We start from the raw sequence: 19,619 nt of genomic DNA, 5'->3' as shown, positions 1-19,619 counted from the left end.
CAAAAGCCCAGCATCACAATATTTTTGCTTTCTTATTTGGCATACATGGAAAAATGTAAAAGCTTGCTATAGCTTTGCATTTTGTTAAAGATGCAACTCAAACATTTGCCTACAGAAAAGCATTTTAATGGTTCTCTTAAAGCATATTGGCAATAATTTGTTTCAAACTTATGAAATGTTTCACCAAACATTATCCTGATAACTTTTTTTTTTTGACTGTTGTGCAGGCACCTGAATGGACAGAAGAGGACCTCAGCCAGCTGACTAGAAGTATGGTTAAGTTCCCAGGAGGGACTCCAGGTCGATGGGAAAAGATTGCCCATGAATTGGGTCGATCGGTGACAGATGTGAGTTTACTCAGATTTGCATTGTATGGAGAGTGACAAACCAGAACAAGTCACCACTGTAACAGGCAGGCATAGATAGGTCCAACATTATCTTTGGAGAAAGGCTACAATTCTTTTAGGACCTGGAAGTGAACCATTAATGAAATAAGCTAGAAGCAGATGTCAGCCAGTCCCCTGATCACAATTAGCAGCTGTGTGAGGAATTCCAGTGTTTGGAGACTTAAGCTACTGTAACCTAATCACAGAAACACAATGCTAGTTATTGTGTTTATAGTGACCCTGACTCTGTGGAAAAAACAGTTCTCAGACTGATTCGACTTGGAGAAGTTGTATTTCAGCTGGATCTTTTTAACGCTGAAGTAGAGATTGCTGTAGATATTTAGACAGGTGGTTTGCATTATTTAAATGAGTGATATTTCTATGTTTGTTTTTATTTCAAGGATTGTATCTACCATCCACTCTGACAAGTTTTTTAACAAAAATAGGATAGATAGACATTATATAGCTATTGTTAGTTATATATAATTCAATATTGTGTATATATAAGCTATGTATAGTTATATAAAAACTTGTATCTGTATATTATATAGAAGAGATATATAATTCAAACATAGAGACTACCATTATTAATTAGCATTGTCATCTGTGATTAGGTTATTGTAACTTACTGAAACTGAATGTTATATTCAATAGGCAAAATTTTTATCTGGAAAAGTTTCTTTTTTATTATTATTATTTTTTTTAAAGTTTCTACTTAACATTTTGTGTTACGAGGTCGCAAGATAGCATGGAAGTAAGGTGTTTGCCTTGCAGTGCAGAAGAATGGTGGTTCGAATCCCGGCATCCCATATGGTCCCCGAGCCTGCCAGGAGCAATTTCTGAGTGTATAGCCAGGAGTAACCCCTGAGCGCTGCCGGGTGTGACTCAAAAACCCAAACAAACAAAAAAACATTTTGTGTTCAGTTTTTGTGTTAAGTTCCAAGTCAAGGAACTGTAGAGCAGAGAATTTTACAAAAACCACCTACCATAGTGCCTGGTGCATGACATATGTATATTCAGTAAATGTTTGTAAAATGGAGAATTTTTATTTTTGTAGATGATACTAAGTATTCTTGACTACTTTTCCAAAAATACTAAAAAAATGTTACAAATGCCTTTTCTTAATTTTTTTCACACAATTGGGGTATATTTTAATAATACACACTTAAAATCCTGCATAATGATTGCTAAAAGTTTTTTCTTTTATGAAAAGGAACTACTTTTCTGAATAGGAACTACTTTTGAAAATTTTAATTTATATAACTATTTTTTATTACGAGATTCTTCTTTCTTTTTTTTTTTTTTTTTTTTTTTGGTTTTTGGGCCACACCCGGTAACGCTCAGGGGTTACTCCTGGCTATGCGCTCAGAAGTCGCTCCTGGCTTGGGGGACCATATGGGACGCCGGGGGATCGAACCGCGGTCCGTCTCCTAGGCTAGCGCAGGTAAGGCAGGCACCTTACCTCCAGCGCCACCGCCCGGCCCCGAGATTCTTCTTTCTTAAATTACATTTCTGGGACCAGAGCAATATTTAGCAGGTAGGTTGTTTACCTTGCATGTGACAAACCCAGGCTCAGTCCTGAACATCCCATGTGGTCACCAAAAAATCACTAGGAACAATTTTTTTTGGGGGGGAGGGATCATACCCAGCAATGCTCAGGGGTTACTCCTGGCTCTATGCTCAGAAATCGCTCCTGGAGGCTCGGGGGACCATATGGGATGCCAGGATTTGAACCACAGTCCTTCTGCATGCGAGGCAAATGCCTTATGTCCATGCTATCTCTTCGGCCCCACTAGGAACAATTTTAAAGCCAAGACTAAATAAACCCTAAGCCCCGGTGAGTGTGGTCCCAAAACAAAAGGACTGTTTTCTGTTTTTCTAAATATTTGTTGCATTATTCTGACTTCAGAAGTAAAGTCTGATCAAATGGAAAAATAGTTCTTGGACCATAGATTTTTTATTTTGACCGGGGGAAGGGAGCTATTTTTTGTGAAGAGACTAGACATCTTTAATGATTATAGAATAATTATAAAAACACATTTTCAGAGCCAGAGGAAAAGCACAGTAGCTAAGAATTTGCCTTGAATGCGGATGACCTAGGTTTGATCCTCAGCATCCCATATGGTCCCCTGAGCCTGCCACTCAGGAGCAATTTTTGATCACTGAACCTAGAACAATCTAAACCCCGGTGCTGGGTGGGCTCCCACCACCAAAAAAATAAAAGAATATATTTTCTTCAGCTAGAATGCTACTGTAATGTTTGCACTTTGGGGTTTTTGTTTTGTTTTGGTTTTTGTTTGGGTTTTATTTTGGTTTTTGGGCCACACCCAGTGACGCTCAAGGGTCACTCCTGGCTATGTGCTCAGAAATTGCCCCTGGCTTGGGAGACCATATGGGATGCTGGGGGATCGAACCATGGTCTGTCCTAGGTTAGCTTGTGCAAGGCAGACACCCTACCACTTGCGCCACTGCTCTGGCCCCTGTAATGTATTTTTAATCATATTTTACAAATAGCCTTAAGATAAATAAACTAATGATTTCATCAATAAATGTCTGCCCAAATTCAAGACATCCCACAAATCACTGATATTATAAATTATTTATGTAAAAGGGCCCCTAAATCACTTAATGAAAAATGGCTTACCATCTTCCTTGAAAATATTTTTTAATATTTATTAAATTATTTTTTAATATTTCCAGGATACCCTGTAGTTAATACCAAAAACGTTGGAAACTAGGTAGAGTGATATTTTCAATTAGCTTTTATCATTACTTTTTTGTTTGGTTTTGGTTTGGCGGTCACACCCAGAAGTGTTCAGTTTTACTCCTGGCTCTGTTCTCAGGAGTTATTCCTGGCAGCCTTGGGGACTATGTGGGATTCTGGGAATGGAAACTGGGTTGGCCTTGTGCAAGGCAAATGCCCTACCCTCTGTACTATCATTTCAGCCCGTGTTACATTTTAAGAGGTGAAAATTTGAATGCAAAGGATATATAATAATAAAACCAACAGAAGCTTGAGAAGGCTAGTTACTATCATAGACCTGGAAAAAAATCTATTGATATAAAACAGCTTGATAAGAAAATAAAAACATCTTATAAAACTTTTGCAAATATGGGACTAGAGCGATAGCACAGTGGTAAGGCATTTACATGGCCAACACAGGACTGACCTCAGTTCGAATCCCAGCATTGGTTCCCCAAGCCTGCTAGGAGCAACTTCTGAGCGCAAAGCCAGGAGTGACCCCTGAGTGCTGCCGATGGGTGTGACCCAAAAAAACAAAAAGCAAAAAATAAATAAATAAGTAAATAAATAAATAAATAAATAAATAAATAAAACTTTTGCAAATTTATCTCATATTTTTGGGGGGTTTTGTTGTTGTTGTTGTTGTTGTTGTTTGATTTTTGGGCCACACCCAGCGGCGCTCAGGGGTTACTCCTGGCTGTCTGCTCAGAAATAGCTCCTGGTAGGCATGGGGGACCATATGGGACACCGGGATTCGAACCAATCACCTTTGGTCCTGGATCGGCTGCTTGCAAGGCAAATGCCTCTGTGCTATCTCTCCAGGCCCATATCCCATATGTTTTAATTGTGTTTTTTTTTTTTTTTTAAGATTTACCCAAGGGAAACTGATTCTATATCTGTGATATTCATTTTCAAGTAGAGTTTTTATTTTCAGAGTACCAGAAATACCTGGAAAATAAGCTTTTTGTAGATTTAAACTTGAAGCTCAACACTACATGCCTTTGCAACTTTTCTTCCGTGGCACTGTATATGTATTCGCTAGATTGACAGTTTTCATTCTGTGTGTGTAGTCCACACTACTGGACATTTTGGTAACTGTGCAGACACAAGATGCAGCAAGGCCAGGCCCGGAGAGATAGCACAGTGGCGTTTGCCTTGCAAGCAGCCGATCCAGGACCAAAGGTGGTTGGATCGAATCCCGGTGTCCCATATGGTCCCCCGTGCCTGCCAGGAGCTATTTCTGAGCAGACAGCCAGGAGTAACCCCTGAGCACCGCCAGGTGTGACCCAAAAAAAAAAAAAAAAAAAAAGATGCAGCAAGGCCATAAATCAGCCTACAAGAGAACAGGTGAGTGAAGAACCAGCTTATTTGTTTTAGAACAGTCCCAGGGAAGCCACTGGAATGGGTTCCGGCTAAGACAGTTCCTTGAGTAGAAGGTTAAGTGGAAGAAAGCTAGCCACACTTCAGAAGTGCACTTAACTCTCTCACTGGTGGTGTTAATTAGATTTGTTTACTTTACGTATTTGATTGTGAAAAAGGAACCAAGTTCAGTTTGTTGTCATCTGCTCTCTGTGTATTAGCCTCATCACCTGGACCAATTCTCCACATCTGTTCTCTGACCCATTTTCCTAGCGAAACGTGTAGCCTCCGGCTTCATTCTCTTTCCTTCGAGAAAGAATTGACCTTTTGGGAGGTGGGGTGAGATTACCCTGGTCAAATCTTTGTGTTTCTGTTTCTGTTAACAGATGACACTGAAAAGCCCCTTATATTTCTCAGTTAAGAAGGGAGTTTCTTGTAGTAATTTTGCATTTAATTATATTGCTGAATTCCATTTTGGGCAAGTGCTAGTAATGTTATCTAGGTCTGGAAAGAGTTAATGCAAAGGATATTTTAATTTAGATATGCCTACAATATAAGACATACTTGATTATAGATTTTAAAACCTTCAATGTTAATATAGTCTTTCAGCAAATAATTTGGGTAAGCACAAAGGACACTCGAATTAGAAAAACAGAGGAAACAAAAACTGTCTGGCATGTAAAATCAACTTTAATGTGATTATTAACTGCAGATTTTCTAAATTAAGGTCAGGGAGCCTCAGATTTCTCGCTTGTGAAGTAATATCATTCTCTTGACTGAAAGGATGTAAACTGATTCTGCTTCTCTCAGTTGTCACTAATCTCTTGCATTCTGTTTGTGATAACAGACTGGTGGAGATTTTCTCTTGGCTTGGGAAAGATCCAGGTAGGCAGCCAAACAAAGAACAGGGAGTGAATTTAAACAGACGTTTATAATTAGCTTAGTGCCACAGTGAGAAGTAAGAAGGTGTGGTGAGATGGGTTTCCCCCTCGTGTGTCTGAAAAGTAAAACTGGGGCTCTAACATTATCAATGTTAATGTGGCTCGACTGAGAGAGGAGATGCCTGTTGGGAGAACTTGTTTAAATAGATGAGCAGAAAAATATCAGTCTACTGTGTATATCTTTAATGCTGTATATCTTTAATGAACTAACATTATAAGAGATCATTCTGAGGGCTGGAGCTAGAGCACAAGCAGTAAGGCGTGTCTGCCTTGCTTGCACTAGCCTAGGACAGACCACGGTTTGATCCCCTGGCATCCCTATATGGTCCCACAAGCCAGGAGCGATTTCTGAGCGCATAGCCAGGAGTAACCCCTGAGCATCATCGGGTGTAGCGTTTCCCCCCCCCCCCCCGCCCCAATAAAAAAGATCATTCTGTATCTGTCCCTTTCCTCCTGACTCAGTATGATCGTCTCTAGTTCTATTCACATTGTTGTAAATCACATAACTTTGTTCTCTCTTAGAGCTGCATGGTATTCTTTTCCATTGCATATATATGCCACAACTGCTTGATCCATTCATTCATAGTTGGGCATTTGGATTTTTTCCATATCTTGGGCCATGTTTGTTGATGCACAAGGGTTACTCCTGGCTTTGCGCTCAGGAATCATTCCTGGTGGTGCTCTGGGGAGCATATGGGATGCTGGGGTTCAAGCCCAGTTTGGCAACATGCAAAGCAAATTTCCTACCCACTGTACCATCATCTTGATTATCGTACTAAGTGCTGCAGTGAACCTTTACATATATCCTTATATGTTTTGTGTGTTGGGAGTAGATGCCAAGAAGTGGTTGTGTGATAGATTTCCTGTTTTGTGAATGATTCCCATGTTGCTTTCCATAGAGGCTGAACTATATGATATTCCCAACAGTTGATGAGGGTAGGCCAGAGCAATAGCACAGTGATAGGGTGTTTGCCTTGCACACGGCCGACCCCGGACAGACCTGGGTTCGATCCCCAGCATCTCATATGGTCCCCGGTTCAAGCTTGCCAGGAGCAATTTCTGAGCACAGAACCCCCTGAGTACCACTGGGTCTGGCCCAAAAACAACAAAGAAAAAGTGGATGGGGGAAAAAAGTAGATGAGGCTTCTTCTCACAGCAATCACCCAAATATTGGCTGTCTACACTTAGATATGGACCATTTTCACTGGCGTGAAATAATATCTGTGTTGTTTCCATTTGCAGTTCCCTAACCATACGTTACACTCATTTATTTATTTATTTATTTATTTATTTATTTATTTATTTTTGGTTTTTGGGTCACACCTGGCAGCGCTAAGGGGCTACTCCTGGCTCTACGCTCAGGAATCGCCCCCAGCAAGGTTGGGGAACCATATGGGATGCAGGGATTTCAACCACCATCCTTCTGCATTCTCCAGCCCCAGTTACACTCATTTTTATAATTTGTCTCCTAATTTACACAAAAATACAGTTATGTTAGCTCATTAATACATCAAGTGTTCAGCATATTGACCATATCTTCTATAAAATCTTGATTTGTTTGTTTGGGATCTATGCCTGGCAGAACTAGAGACTTACTCCTGGCTCTATACTTTTTTTTTTTTTTTTTGGTTTTTGGTTTTTGGTTTTTGGGTCACACCTCGCAGTGCTCAGGGATTACTCCTGGCTCCACGCTCAGAAATTCCTCCTGGCAGGCTCTGGGGACCATATGGGACACCGGGATTCAAACCTATGACCTTCTGCATGAAAGGCAAATGCCTTACCTCCATGCTATCTCTCCGGCCCCTGCTATACTTAAGAATCTCTCCTGATGATGCTCAGGAGACCATATGGAATGCTGGGGATTGAACCTGGTCAACAACATGCAAGGAAAGCATCTTATACACTTAATTTCTCTAGCTCTTTTCTCTGATATTTTGTATCTTAGGTTGCTACCTTCTTAGTATTGATTAGTATTTCAGAGAAAAAAATGTTGAACTTCTTGAACAAAGGAAAAGGGGAATAAATAGTTTGATAGTTGAAAGTGTTGTATATCTAAAAAATCTCCTAAAGAATAGATCATTTACAGGCTGGAGCAATAGCACAGTAGTAGGGTGTTTTCCGTACACATGGCCGACCCGGGGCAGGCCTGGGTTGAACCCGGGTTCGATCCCCAGCATCCCATATGGTCCCCTGAGCATGCCAGGAGCGATTTCTGAGAGCAGAGCTAGCAGTAACCCCTGAGTGCACTCCCAAAACAAAAAAAAAGAAAAAGAATAGATCATTTAAAAAATGAATTAGAATTAGAAGAACTTATAATGAAAATATTTTCCAGGTTTTAGGAACACCTGAGACCAATTGGTAAGAGGCTTTCTGAGTCAAATAATGTCTATTTAAAAGGTCCTGGGAAAATGCATGTTCATAGAGATGACAGAAGAGCTTTCAGGCTTCAAGGGTAGAAAGACACTACAGAAACTCAGAATGGCTTCAAGGTGTTTAGCAACACTGGACCCTGGTGAGCAAGGTCTTTGACCTTTGCTCTTCTGATAGCAGAGTGTGGTACTAAATACATGAGGATGCATGTTCTTTCCTAGGAAGTTACTAAATGATATTCCAGAAAAAGAAGAGTTAGGTTGACATGGAAACCAATAGTGTGGATCTAGCCCTGTGTTTTTCTAAAGTGGGCAATGCCCCTGGAATGATCCAGGGATGGTAACCATGGGTGCAATTGATGGGTGCTTTGTTCCCTCAAGAAGGTAGGTTTCTGGGGGACTCTGAAGAATATATTTCCCCCAGAAATGGAGCAAGTAGACTAAGTAAGTTTGCGATCCTCTGATCTAGCCCAGTGAATGGCAGTCCCAAGAATCCACAAGAAAGGAGAAGCTGTAAGTCTATACTGGGAAAAAGAGGAGGATTAGATAGAAGATGGTCTGTCTAAGAACCTGAACATTTTTATATTTATGAATTTAAAAAGGGGGTGCCAGAGAGATAGCACAGTAGCGTTTGCCTTGCAAGCAGCCGACCCAGAACCTAAGGTGGTTGGTTCGAATCCCAGCATCCCATATGGTCCTCCATGCCTGCCAGGAGCTATTTCTGAGCAGATAGGCAGGAGTAACCTCTGAGCACCGCCGGGTGTGGCCCAAAAACGAAAAAAAAAAGAGTATATTTGCTTTGCAATCAGCCAACCAAGTTCAATCCTGATGGTCTCCTGAGCACTGTCAGGAGTGATTCCTGATTGCAGAGCCAGGAGTAACCCCTGAGCACCACTCAAAGCAAGCAGTAACGGGCCAGAGCGAAAGCACAGTAGTAGGGAGTTTGCCTTGCACGCAGCCAACTCAAGACAGACTCCAGTTTGATCCCCACATCTCACATGGTCCCCTGAACCTGTCAGGAGCAATTTCTAAGCACAGAGCCAGGAGTAACCCCTGAGCATCACTGAATGTGACCAAAAACCAAAAAATAAAATAATAAAACAATAACAAAAGGACAGTCTAAATTTGAGTTAGCTAAAGATGTAGTGATCAAGCCAAAGAATTTGCTTGTGTGGCACAAAAAAAAAATGCAATCACAGGATTGTATTAGTCTCTCTATTGAGCATTGTTTACCAGGTCATAATTATATGTTGTTACCCTAATGGATTTTTTGTATTTTATATAGTTTCATATAGGGCAGTACTCTTCTGGGACCACGAGTTCTATCCACACACTGGCTTAAGCGTGGGCTTGTGCTCCCATCTGGATCAGTCTTTTAGTATATAGTTGTGGAAGCCAGTGGCAGATTGTTCCCCAAAACACGTTTCCCTTCCTCTAGCACAGTTGTCCACTCAGATGCACAAGGTTACTAATTTCTCCTCAGGAGTATAATTGAAGGAATATGTGCTCACTGGCACTCCTACTCAGATCTCCCTCCCACACAGTTAGAATCACCAATTTTACTGCAGCTAAGCTTCAACCATGCAGACATCTAAATTGCCCTAATAGACCGTGCCAAGAACCTGCCTGCATGGAAGGAAAGAGAAATCCAAACCGTCAGTGAGTGGTCAGAGACGAAAGAGTTGACATCCAGAGTTCTGAGGCGGATCTGAGAGATCAGATTTGAGCAGGATGTGGAGCAGGCTTGTCTGAGAAAAATATTCCAGGGAGAAGAGATAGACCAATGCTTATCAAGACTTTTGAGGCAAAAGTGCACACACCTGTTGAGAGGTGCAGGGGGGCTGCAGAAGGTGAAGCCAGGAGTATAGAGGAAGCCCAGCCACCTTTGCCAAGAATCCAAGCACTTGTCCTGGCCTGTGCTTCCCTGGGTCAGCTGTGTGCAAGGTAAACACCTTACCACTGTGCTACTGCTCCAGCCCCATCTTCATTTTCAAAGCAAATTTTGGATGTTGGAGAGCTGGTCCAAGGGTTTAGGCACTTGCCTTGCATGCAGCAAGTGTACAACCAGGAGTACCTGAGAATGCTGGGTGTGACCCAAAATCAAAACCCAAAAACTAAAATATTTAAAATAAAATTTGTTTAATTTAAACATGTTACCTTTAATATCGTTCCCTATCACTGTGTGTACGTGTGTATATTTGGCCTTGGGGATGTAATACGTTTGGTGTTATGGAATAGTGGAGCCACTCACAGCTGCACTCAGGAACCTGGGATCATGGAGCTGAGGTGTGGAGCCAAGGATCGAACCTGGATCAAAGCCGCCTGCAAAGCAAGCTCCTTTCCTATTTACTACCTTTTTGACCCCCTAAATTTGTACATTTTACAAACTTTAATTTCCAGAAAAAAAAATTTTTTTTTTTTTTGGGTCACACCCAGCTTTGCTCAGGGGTTACTCTTGGCTCTACACTCAGAAATCGCTCCTGGCAGGCTCAGGGGACCATATGGGATGCCGGGATTTGAACCACCAACCTTTTGCATGAAAGGCAAACGCTTTACCTCCATGCTATCTCTCTGGTCCTCCAGAAATAGTTTTAAACCCTTATTTTTGTTGGTAAGAGAAGAAAAAGCAACTTACAAAACAAAGACAAAAATCAAAACAGTGTGATATGGGTGTGAAGACAAATAGACCAGCAAGCCAGAATTGAGAACCCAGAAGTAAAGCCAGGCCTACATTAAATCAAGATGTGGCCTTTAGGGCCCGGAGAGATAGCACAGCAGCATTTGCCTTGCATGCAGCCAATCCAGGACCTAAGGTGGTTGGTTCGAATCCCGGTGTCCCATATGGTCCCCTGTGCCTGCCAGGAGCTGTTTCTGAGCAGACAGCCAGGAGTAACCCTGAGCATCGCCAGGTGTGGCCCAAAAACCAAAAAAAAAAAGAAAAAAAATATGTGGCTTTTGACAACTGGAAGAAATTTCACTGATGCCACATCCAGTGAGTGACAGAATATTTGAATTAAAAAGAAATGAAATGTATGAAGAACAGAATTGAAAAGAAACTAATTTTAAATCCACCTATTTGTGAGCTGTATGACACTGAGGCTCCCAGACTCAACTGAACTTAAGATTCTTTATCTGTATTTTTGTTAGATACTTGATTTTGGTTTTTTGTTTATTTGTGTATCTGTGTGTGTTGTGTTTAAGTGTGGAGAAATTCGCAGTGCTTACTCCTGACTCTGCATCTGTATTTTTGTTTTGTTACTGGGTTTTTTTGGTTTTTTGTTTTTTTTTTTGGAAGGAGTGAGGACCCAGACGTGCTCAGGACTTACTCCTGACTGCATTTACAAATCACTTCTAGCAGACTTGGGGGACCATAGGAAGCCAGGGATCAAACCCAGGGCTACTGCATGACAGCAAGCACCTTAAGGCTTCCCTGCCAACAGGGTGTGACACTGCACACTTTCTCTGTGTTCAGAACCTGGTCACCTCAACACAGGGTCAGCTCTTAATGGCACGAGAGGATAAAGTTTTTTACAAAATGATTTTGAACACAGGATAGAGAGATCCAGATGGATCATTCTGACTTATTCATAGCAAAGATAACCATAGTAGGACAACAGACTAAAAAGGAATTATCTATCCAGCACCTCCCCCCCTCCAGTTTCTTTATCTGTAAAATGCAATTCCAAAAGGAAGCTGAGAGAAATAGCATTATGAAAATTATTTAATAGTCACTATCACTTTTACTGCATGTATGAGTTCTAGAAAGTGATGGAAGTTTGTAAAAAGCTAGTTAAATGCAATCTAGGAGGAGGACATAGATTTTCTGATTCTTCTTTAAATACATTGCACTTGTGGTTTAAAATATATACCTAAAACTTGATTTAAAACACAAAAGACTGTGCTGATCTTTATCTTACCTAGATAATATCTTCAGGGTGAAATGTTCTGGATTTTGAAGTACTGAGTTAAAATGGGATAAGTTTGAGCACAAAGTATTTAAGCGTTCAGTGATGGTTTTGTAATCTTTTGTAAGAAGTCTGATTTTGTAATCTTTCTCAGGAATCTTCTCTCACCAGAGGGTAGATCTGTGTTTCAAACTGGATCTAATTTATTCCTTATTATCTCATGCACTTTGAATGGTATAGATGATTTTATTCATGAGGGAATTGATTTTCCAGTATAATCTATGATCTGGTATTAGCACCATACTTTATAGTAGAGATTTATTTTTGCCCTGAATTATTCATTTAACTCCTCATGTTAGAATCTAGAGATACAGCCACTCAATAGACTATTGGCCCTTGAGGAGATATTGAAAAGTATTAATGCAATTTTAAAATGTGTTCTTGGGCTAAAAATTCAAATGATTCATTTTAAAAAGAGGAAGATGGGTGGATCTGTGGCACTTGCTTCAGCTTCTTGCTGATGAACTAACACTAACTGAAAGCCACACTATTGTCTGTGGCAGAAGGACTTTGTCTAGGGAAAGGTCATCTCTATTATTTACAGGCAACCAGGAAGTTAATGGAAGGTCCCCTTTCATTATTGAAGTGGAAGCCTCATGCTCCAATCCCAGGGCATTGGAAAAATACGAGTCTGGAAGCAAAGTCTGATGCAGGAAATAATCCACACAGAGTTAAGGTGATAAAACAAGTTTAGGAACTTCTATACACAAGCCTTCCATGCCTAAGAAGCAGATAGCTCAGCGGTGGAAAACCAAAACTGCAAATGTTTTTTTCCCTAAGACCTGGGATCTTTGTTAAGAAACACAAGACTACACCCTGATCCAAAGAATGCCTTCATCCAAAGGTACTTCATACCAATGAGTAATAAGCATATCCTACATAGGATGGGAACCGGTTAACCCAACATCTCCCCTTTTGACTTTGCAGAAAATAAAGAAATATGAGGTAAAACAAAGTAATTTGCACACCAAGGTCCTAAGAAAAGGTGGCTGCCTCTATCTAAAAGATAAAAGGAGGAGGCCGGAGTGGTGGTACAAGGCATCTGTCTTGCCAGCGCTAGCCATGAGCAGACTGCGGTTCGATCCCTCAGCGTCCCATATGGTCCCCATCCAGGAGTGATTTCTGAGCGCATAGCCAGGAGTAACCCCTGAGCATCCCCAGGTGTGGCCCAAAAACCAAAAAAAAGTTAAAAGGGGCAGCATTATTTTGCATAGGTGCAGCAAAAGTTGGAAAAATAGAAAAAAATAACTTTTGGCCTAAAAACAGTGTCCCTATCCATGAAACATCCTGTTATAAGACCAACTATAGGTTCCAGGCATACTAATTTTTCTAACCCCAAAGTCTTTATGGTCCCAGGAAAGGTTCTCTTCAATCACGGTTGTCCCCATAAGGTGTCAGTAATTAGAGATCTTAGTGCTAGCACATATCGTATGTCGAAGTCAGGATGTTTTAAGGCGTCTCCTGGTTTCATCACCAGGAGATGATGAGGTGGTGAGACAGAGAAATTTGCGTTCAAAGCAAGACATTGCTGTTTTTACATCATATTCAGGGTAGTGTATGATCCCACTGTGGGGCAAGTTGGTGCCCAGGCAGTTCCAGGGCCTGTCCTGGAACAGGACAGATAGCAGGTCGATTATTGGTGTATGTACAGAAACTTGTGCTGGATCCATAGATGGGACCCAGGGTGCAGGGGTGATCAGCCAATGTCTAAGCGACTAAAGCCTAAGTCAAGTCACTATGGCAAATGTTCAGGTGGAAGGATCCCCTGTAAAAGAAATTTTGGAGTTCCCATTCCTAATGGATAATAACTCCTCTTTGTTTCTAAAATCCTCTGATTTTAATGCTCCCAGGCAAGAAGAACGGAGTCAAAGGATACTGTTGGAGCCTAAGGGGAATATGATAGCACAAAACTCTGATACTATCTATGCTATATACTATGAATTCCTACTAGCAAATCTAAAGAGAAGAGGGGAAGCTATATCTACATAATGATAATATAAAGAATTATACCTATTGAGGAAACACAATTAAGAAACATACAAAGGAAGTATACATATCCCCTAAGACTTTAAATATCTGAGAGAGGATAAATTCCAGATTACTTCAGCCAGCAACGTGGTCTTATGGAATTCGAAAAAACAGCTCACAGGAGTCATGGATCAGGAAATGTCTTAGTTTCTAGGGCCTCTCAATAGCTGAAACCAGTTGCAGGCAACAGTGTGTAGTAAAAGAAAGTGAGGAAAAGGGTGACTGTTGCGAACACATCAGTAGTAGCAGTGGTGGCATCTTCTTTCCAGGATGGAGACCTGGCTAACAACTCAACAATAATAGGTTAAGAAGTACACTAGTTCTTGAATTCTTCTACTCAGAAGGAGAATCCAGAAGGGGGAAATTTAAGGACACTAGTCAAATAAAAAGATCCAACAGCAATGCTTTCTACCAGTTGGAAAGATTTTCAGGTAATTGATTTACTGCCCAGTTAATAATGTGCTCTTGATTTTGAGTGCCAAGTAGTTTTCAGTTATGTGATAAATTCAAGCCACACTAAAATACAAAATTAAATACAAAACAGTGAACCTCACAGTTAGATTTCACGTACACTTAGTTATACTTAAGATGTTGAGACATAGGCTGGGAGCTAGTACAGCAGTCAGAGCATATGCCGGCTTTAGTCCCTGGCACCATATAACCTTCTGAATGCCTCATAGTGTGACCTTGGGAGGTCCCCAAAAAAATAGCATCAAGGGGTTGGAGTGATAGCACAGTGGTTAGGTGTTTGTTTTGCACATGACTTACCCAGGTTCGATCCCTGACATCCCATATGGTCCCCTGAGCCTGCTAGGAATAACCCGAGTGCCACTGGGTATGGTCTAAAAAACAAGAAATGCAGCGAGTCCATCTTGAGTTTTTGGTTATCTCACTTGTGTTTTCACTTTTGAGAATGAGACCTCGTTTGATTTTCTTCATTTGTTCCACACTAACTTCTATTGTCCAAAATAAACTATCTCTTGCCAGAATAAACTTCCTTATGAGAATCTTTGGGATAATTTACAATTCACCTGAGTACAGCTGTAGGTTAAAAATGTGTTGTATATTTCACAGCAGAATATAAGGGGACCTGTTTTCCCACAATTCTGCAATCCTTGTAACTGTTAGTACACACATGAATACAACGGAATTAATCCAGAATCTTCCCCCCGTTTCATAGCCCATATTATATGGCCAGATACTGAAGAAGAGACACCTCATCTGTGTAAGACTATGTCAAAATAGATGTCTTCCAAGAGGAAGCTAGAAATCTTTGCTGAATATAAACCTGTCACTGACCTCCTATAATGGCATGATTCAGTAGCTGAAAATTTATTATGGGACATGTGAGAACATTAAATATTTCAATATCAAATAGCCCTCTCATTTCACTAAAGACATCAGATATATAAATGAGAGAGATAAATTTATTGGTGGCCATATTATCTGCTTGCACTTCACTTACTTATGTGTAAAAAAAACATAAACTCCTCAAAAAGCCACTAGAACTAATAAACTGTTCCAAGTTTTGGGATATAACATCAAACTAAGATTAGTTTGTGGGACCAGAACGATAGCACAGTGGGTGAGACATTTTATTGGCCTTGCATGCAGCCGACCTAGGTTCTATCCCTGGCATCCCATATGATCCCACGAGCCTACCAGGAATGATTCCTGAGCACAGAGCCCTGAGCACTGCTGGGTATGGCTCAAAAACTAAAAGAAAAAAAAAAAAAAGACTTATGGAGTGACTGGAGTAATAATACATGCAGTCAACATAGGTTCATCCCCAACACTCCATATTGCCCCTCAAGTCCTGCCTCTAAGTATAGAGCCAGGAGTAAGCCATGAGCAAGCAGGTTGTGCCCCACAAAAAAAAAAAAAAAAAAAAAAAAACTTAGTTGTGGGTAGGGTATATGGTTTCATGATATGAACCCCACCAGAAGTAATCCTTGAGTACAGCTAGTGTAGCCAGAAAACAAATGCTGTTTTGGATGACAGACTTATTTCATTTTTTAATTGTTCACTGCAAGGATATAAAAATGGGGAGGGGGGGTAGAGAGATACTGCAGTGGGTAGGGAACTTGTTTTGCATGCGGCTGGCCCCGATCAATCTCTGGGTCAGCCCAGAAAACTCCCTAAGCCCGCCAAGAGTGATTTCTGAGTGCAGAATCACTCCATTCCATGAGTGATTCCTGTGTGAACCACTGAGGACCAAAACCCAAAAATAGATAAAAAATTTAAAGTAAAATTTTGTGTTTTACTATGTATCCTTATAGTTCTGTGAACTCATTAATTGATCCAATGGTTTTTGTTATTTTTTTTTAAAGCAAAATAGATTTTATTTAGGAACATAGGATTCTCCAGAATGGAAAAATAGGTTTATTTTTATTTTCCATTTTATTTTGATCTTTTGGGGTTTTTTGTGCTACCCACAGCTGTGCTCAGGGTTTATTCCTGGCTGTGCTCAGGGATAACTCCTGGCAGGACTCGGGGGCAGATACGGTGCCAAGGATCAAACAGGTCAGTTACACGTGAGGGTCTTACCTACTCGTTTCTAATTCTGCTCTTAGTGTGAAAAAATCAGTGATCCATGTCATTTATTTGTAGATGTTACTATTAGTATTCGTACTAGGTCATCTTTACCGAGCCCTTAATATCTGCCAAATATCATGCTAAGACATTATCTCAACTTTAAAACATCCCTAACAGTGGGTGGGGAGGAAGAATGGTTTCTGTGATAAATGCAGAAGAGAATGAGCTGATCATGAAAACTGTTAAGTAATTTTTACTCCATCGTTTATTAATAATATATCATGGGAATGTTTAATAGTAAAATTAATGGTAAATTTAAGAAAACTAAAGTCTACAATAAATATTAAGACATATGCATCGGAAACACAGACTGTGATTATCTGCCTTGTAGACACTATTGAGGTCACTGGAATTCTCTCAGCTCTGCTTAAAGTGTTGGTCATGTAGATCTTGTCTTGGTCAAAATCCAGTCATGCATCTTACTCTATTTGTAATCCCACTCTGTGTGGGCTTTTATCTGCTTTTTATAAAGGGGAAATGAATCCAATACACACCTCCCACCCCTGTTCGATGGTGGCTGGCTGAGGGTCTTTCTCGACTTCACCCCTAACAAACATTTCTGCTCAGGCGAACCTGTGTCTGGTCTTCGGGCGGGTCAGTGCGAGTAAGAAAGTTTGGCTTTTGTGTTTCCAACAGGTGACGGCTAAGGCCAAGCAGCTGAAGGACCTGGTTACCTGTCCCCCAGGTGAGTGAGCCCATGCCACCCCTTGCATGCAACACAGCTTCTTCCAAACAAGTCACTTGTCCAGAGTTTGGTTTGGTGCTCAGGAGCATCTACGTGGCGCTTGTGTGTGGCCCACCGTGTCATCCTCAGCCTTAAACCACTGCAAAAGGGGCTCAGGGTTGGCACCAGTTCCACCCTCACATCCATTAGGGACTAAGATGGATTGTTTTGTTTTGTTGGGTGGGGGGAGTGACACCCAGCGGCGCTCAGGAGTTACTCCTGGCTCTGGGCTCAGACACTGTTCCTGGCTCCTGTCTCAGGGGACCATCTGGCATGCCAGGGATGGAACTGAATCCATCCTGGGTCAGCAAGGCAAATGCCCTACCGCTGAGCTACCACTCCAGCCCCTAAGATGGACTTAAAATGGCCACAGAATTAGGGGCCGAGTGATGCCCAGGAGGAAAGATCATTGTAAGTGCATGCTCCACAGCTGGAAGGGGGGACAAGGCTGTTTGCGCCCGCAGGCACCTGGGCACCGTTGCCCGTCGAAGTCTGCCCATGGGTCTGCTCCTGGCTGCTCCCTCCGAGCAGGAAAGAAGGGCTGGGGCCTTGTGGGGCGCTCTGGGTCCCTCGGGTGCAGGTCCCAAAGCGGGGACAGCGTGGAAGGTTCTTCTGCCGGGTCAGGCCTCCCCTCCGAGCCCCCGAGCGCCCGGCTAGGCAGCCTGGTGAGCGGCACCAGAGGCAGCAGTCACATCTTTCCAGAGCTGGGGTGGGAGCATGTGGAGCACTTTGGAGGCATCTGCGCCCTTCCACGCTGACCCCCCTGCTCCTAGGTTTGGTCCGGCTCTCGGAGCTCACGGCCTCGCCCCAGAACCCCAGGCCTGACGACTGCATCACCTGGCGGGAAGGCGGGGAGCCGGCGCCCGAAGAGCAGGAGGCCGAGGCCGAGGCCGAGCCCGGGGTCCCCGACGGCAGGCCTCGGAGGAGGAAGCCCGGGGCCGCCAAGGGGGAGCCCGATGAGAGGCCCCGGGGGAAGAGGCAGAAGGACTTTGACGTGTTGGAAGCCAACGGGTGGAGCGATGAGGAGGTCCCGAAAAAGGAGCGGGGTGCGGCGGAGGAGCCTTGGACGCAGAGCCAGCAGAAGCTTCTGGAAGCCGCCCTGCAGCAGTACCCCAAGGGGTGCTCTGATCGCTGGGACAGAATCGCCAAGTGCGTCCCGTCCAAGAGCAAGGTGGGTGCAGGGCACCCCGCTTCTCCGGGCCCCGAGTCTGAGTGACCCCGGGACATGGTCACTCGAGAGCCTGGGGGTGCTCTCTCCAGGGAAGAGTTCCCCAAGATCACCTGCCAGCAGTTTCCCTTCCTCCCCCATCTGTCCCAGATTGCCCTTCTCTCCCACTTACTCCTTCACCCTCTCTCGCACAAGTCTCTCCCCTCAGGACCCTTCCTCAAGGGAGCCCCTGCCCTGCCGAGGGCCCTGTGTGGTGGCCAGTGTAACTTCACAGTGAAATTGTGACGTCACTGGCGACCTGATGTCACAGGGCTTGAGGGACCCTATGGAATGCCAGACTCGAACCCGAGTCAGCGCCCTCTGCACTGTGCTATCGCTCTGGCCTCTCCTTTGTTACATCCAAGTTCTGAGCCGGACCTGCTGGGTGGTCCCTGTCCCTACCCCTGCAGCAAGAGTCTCTCCACTGTGGGGGCTCTGCGGCTCTAGTCACCCCCATACCCCAGAGCAGGAGTGAAGAGGGAGCAGAATCAGAACCAGACACAGGCGGGTTTTGATGAGCAACAAAAGGAGAGCAACAAAAGCGCCCCAAAATCACCCCACCTCACGTGGTTGTGTCCCCCCATCCAGGGCAGCAACTGGACTCAGGCGACTGGCAGCTGGATTGAGGGAGTCTAGACTAGCAGATTCTGGCCTTGTCTCTGCTGGGGGTCTGACAGCCCCCCCAGAACATGGTAGAGGAATTGGGGTTCTTGGCATGCTACAGTCCTGACCCAGGCGGTGACCCCCCCCCACCATGACAAGGATGGCTGAGGGCAGTGCCTTGGGGGTTGGAGGGAGGCAGTCCGTGGCTCACCCCTCTTTCCTCTGCAGGAAGACTGTATTGCTCGCTACAAGCTGCTGGTTGAACTGGTACAAAAGAAAAAACAAGCGAAAAGCTGAACAATCTGGAAGGTGTTCGTTTTCCAAGAGAATTTTTTAAAAATCTTATGCAGAAACTTGCATTCTGTACCTCAGTATTTCTCTACGTCACGTGCCTTAGTAAAATAATAATTAAAAAATTTAAAGCAAATGTTGTGCCACCGTGTTTAATATACACGTTAAAAGGAAAGAGGAAGTGGAGACTTGCCGGGTTATTTTCTCATCAGGTAAATGTGACTTTGAATGAACATAAGAGTGAGGAAACCAAACCCTAACATCTTCCTTTGTCCAGAGAACTGTCCAGAGAGCCTTGAGGTGGCCAGTCACGGGGCCTGAGGGGGAAAAGCTTGGCTTTGCGGCAACAGTTGTGAAAAGAGGGGACTGTTGTTTCAAACAACCAACTGTTGGGCTGTGGCTGATCCA

General features: G+C 43.0%; 1 protein-coding gene across 1 annotated transcript in view; it reads left to right on the top strand.

Moving 5' to 3' along the window:
• Positions 1 to 19,336, top strand: part of DNAJC1 (DnaJ heat shock protein family (Hsp40) member C1) — a 149,928-nt gene extending 130,592 nt beyond the window's left edge. Inside the window, exons 9-12 of the mRNA XM_049777841.1 lie at positions 228 to 347; positions 17,023 to 17,071; positions 17,884 to 18,281; positions 19,149 to 19,336. Of these exons, the coding sequence (XP_049633798.1) occupies positions 228 to 347; positions 17,023 to 17,071; positions 17,884 to 18,281; positions 19,149 to 19,217 (636 nt within the window). The 3' untranslated portion in view covers positions 19,218 to 19,336. The remainder of the gene's footprint in view (positions 1 to 227; positions 348 to 17,022; positions 17,072 to 17,883; positions 18,282 to 19,148) is intronic.
• The last annotated feature ends 283 nt before the right edge of the window (positions 19,337 to 19,619 follow it).

Source organism: Suncus etruscus, chromosome 7 (assembly GCF_024139225.1).
Source record: "Suncus etruscus isolate mSunEtr1 chromosome 7, mSunEtr1.pri.cur, whole genome shotgun sequence".
Classification (NCBI taxonomy): Eukaryota; Metazoa; Chordata; class Mammalia; order Eulipotyphla; family Soricidae; genus Suncus; species Suncus etruscus.
This window is presented reverse-complemented; position numbering and strand designations above follow the sequence as displayed.